General features: G+C 53.9%; 1 protein-coding gene across 1 annotated transcript in view; it reads right to left on the bottom strand.

Moving 5' to 3' along the window:
• Positions 1-777: 777 nt before the first annotated feature.
• Positions 778-1,814, bottom strand: part of CCDC63 (coiled-coil domain containing 63) — a 24,485-nt gene continuing 23,448 nt past the window's right edge. The window contains exon 10 of the mRNA XM_023762685.1: positions 778-926. Coding sequence (XP_023618453.1) covers positions 778-926 — 149 coding nt within the window. The remainder of the gene's footprint in view (positions 927-1,814) is intronic.

The following is a 1,814-nucleotide window of genomic DNA, read 5'->3' as shown; positions in this document are numbered from 1 at the left end:
AGAGCTGAAAGTGGGGGTGGGAGTGGCCGCTGGAGCCACCTAGAAGGAACGACGGGGTCCAGGCAGTCAGAAGAGCCAGACTGGAGAGAGTCTTCAAGGCTCAAGAATAACCACGAGCCCCTGCAGGAGCTCAGGGGCAGCCCCATCAGCACGAATGACGACCTCAGCCTGGGCTGCCAGGAAACGGGGCCCCTTTCAAAGTCAACAGCAAGCTGGGTAGGCAGGGACCCAGGGCGCCCCACTATGTTCCACTCACTGCAATAACCCACATGCCTCATGCCCAGAACCTGCTTCCCGGGGCTCTGCAGAAACAGCCAGGTCCCAGGAAGGCCTTGGAGGGGCCCCAGCTCAGAGCATTCAAGTGCAGCGTGTGCTTCGGGGCAAGACGCCCTGGACACACACACACACACACACACACACACACAGGGCGGTGGCGGGGGGGGGGGGGGCAGAGGTTATGTGGCTCGCAGTTCCTGCCTGTGAATGGCTGCTGCACCCCCATGTGATTCTGCGATGTGAAGATCAATATTTTGGCTTCCCCACTGGCCCCTACGCTTTACTCGTCCCTGCTTCACCGAGTTGACATGACAAGGGGGGGCCTGTGCTGACCACAATCTCAGGTTCTCAGGGGCCATGGTGGTCCTTCCTGCTCCTCTACCCTGTTCCCGGGTGCTCCCAGCGCCCTAGTCTCCTAGCATTGAGTATGAAGAGGCAGTGGGGTTACAGAACAAAACCTTTATTCTCTCGGGTTACGGTACAAATGTGGCCCCACCCATGTCAGATGCTGATTACCTTCTTCTTGGGCTTCAGGTCGTCCCCCTTTTCAGGGATGCTGTCGAGCTGTAAATCCCTATTTCGAGAGTCCCTCGCGGTGTTGTTGCTGAGCACCATCTGCCGAAGGCTGCTGTGGTCCAGGGGCTGGTCCACTGCGCCAGAAGTGAGACTCGGGTGAAGAGTTTGAAAGTCGAACCCAGCACACCTCCCTCCCAGGGACAGTGCCTCCCTGCCCCATTCCTGGGTGCCCAAGGCAAGAATGTCCAAGCCTGGTTTGGGTTCCCCCACAATGCTGGGGCTGGAGTATGACCATTCTCGAGGTTCAGGGAGGAAGAAGATAGGCAGGGATGTACTGCTCAGGGATGCCCGGACAGTAACTGTTGTTTTCTCCCAGGTGAGTTTGGTTTAATCTCAAGGAGACAGGGCCACCCCCTGTGCCATTGTTCAGGAGGTAGACAGCACAAGGATGCCAGGTGGAGACGAATGAATGAATGAATGAATGATGAATGAATGAATGGGCTGAAATCCAGCCCCTACTAGATTGCCAAACCACGTGTACCCAAAAGGGGCACCTTTTTCTAATTAATGTGCCCAGAGGGGGTGCCTCTTTTAATTCACACATGTGAGCCACAGAGGTGAGTGAGCTAAGAGAAGCCAATATTTATCAACATTCCCTTGAACACAGGAGCAGACATCTGACCTTGCCATCTATGCCCACAAACCACCTCTTTCAGGAATTCAAAGGGCCAAGGGAAGCTGTCCTAAGGCGGCTGACACCAGACCCAGCTTTCACTCCTGCTAAGTTTCGGTTGCCTCGGCTAAATCGAACAGAAGGCGTGCCCACACGTGCGCATGCGTGTTGGCAGGTCTTTCCATCTGTCCCTGGCATACCTGCACACTTGAAATGCTGCTCAGAGAGGCGGGGCAACATTTTCAAAATGTACTTTTTTCTCTGATTACTAAAGTAACACAGGTCATTGTAAAAAAAAAAAATTTCCAAAAAAAAACTTAAACAATACAGAATTGTTTAACTAGAAATG

This window comes from Myotis lucifugus, unplaced genomic scaffold (assembly GCF_000147115.1).
Source record: "Myotis lucifugus unplaced genomic scaffold, Myoluc2.0 scaffold_256, whole genome shotgun sequence".
NCBI lineage: Eukaryota > Metazoa > Chordata > Mammalia > Chiroptera > Vespertilionidae > Myotis > Myotis lucifugus.
The sequence above is the reverse complement of the archived record's forward strand: the minus strand, read 5'-3'. Positions and strand labels throughout refer to the sequence as shown.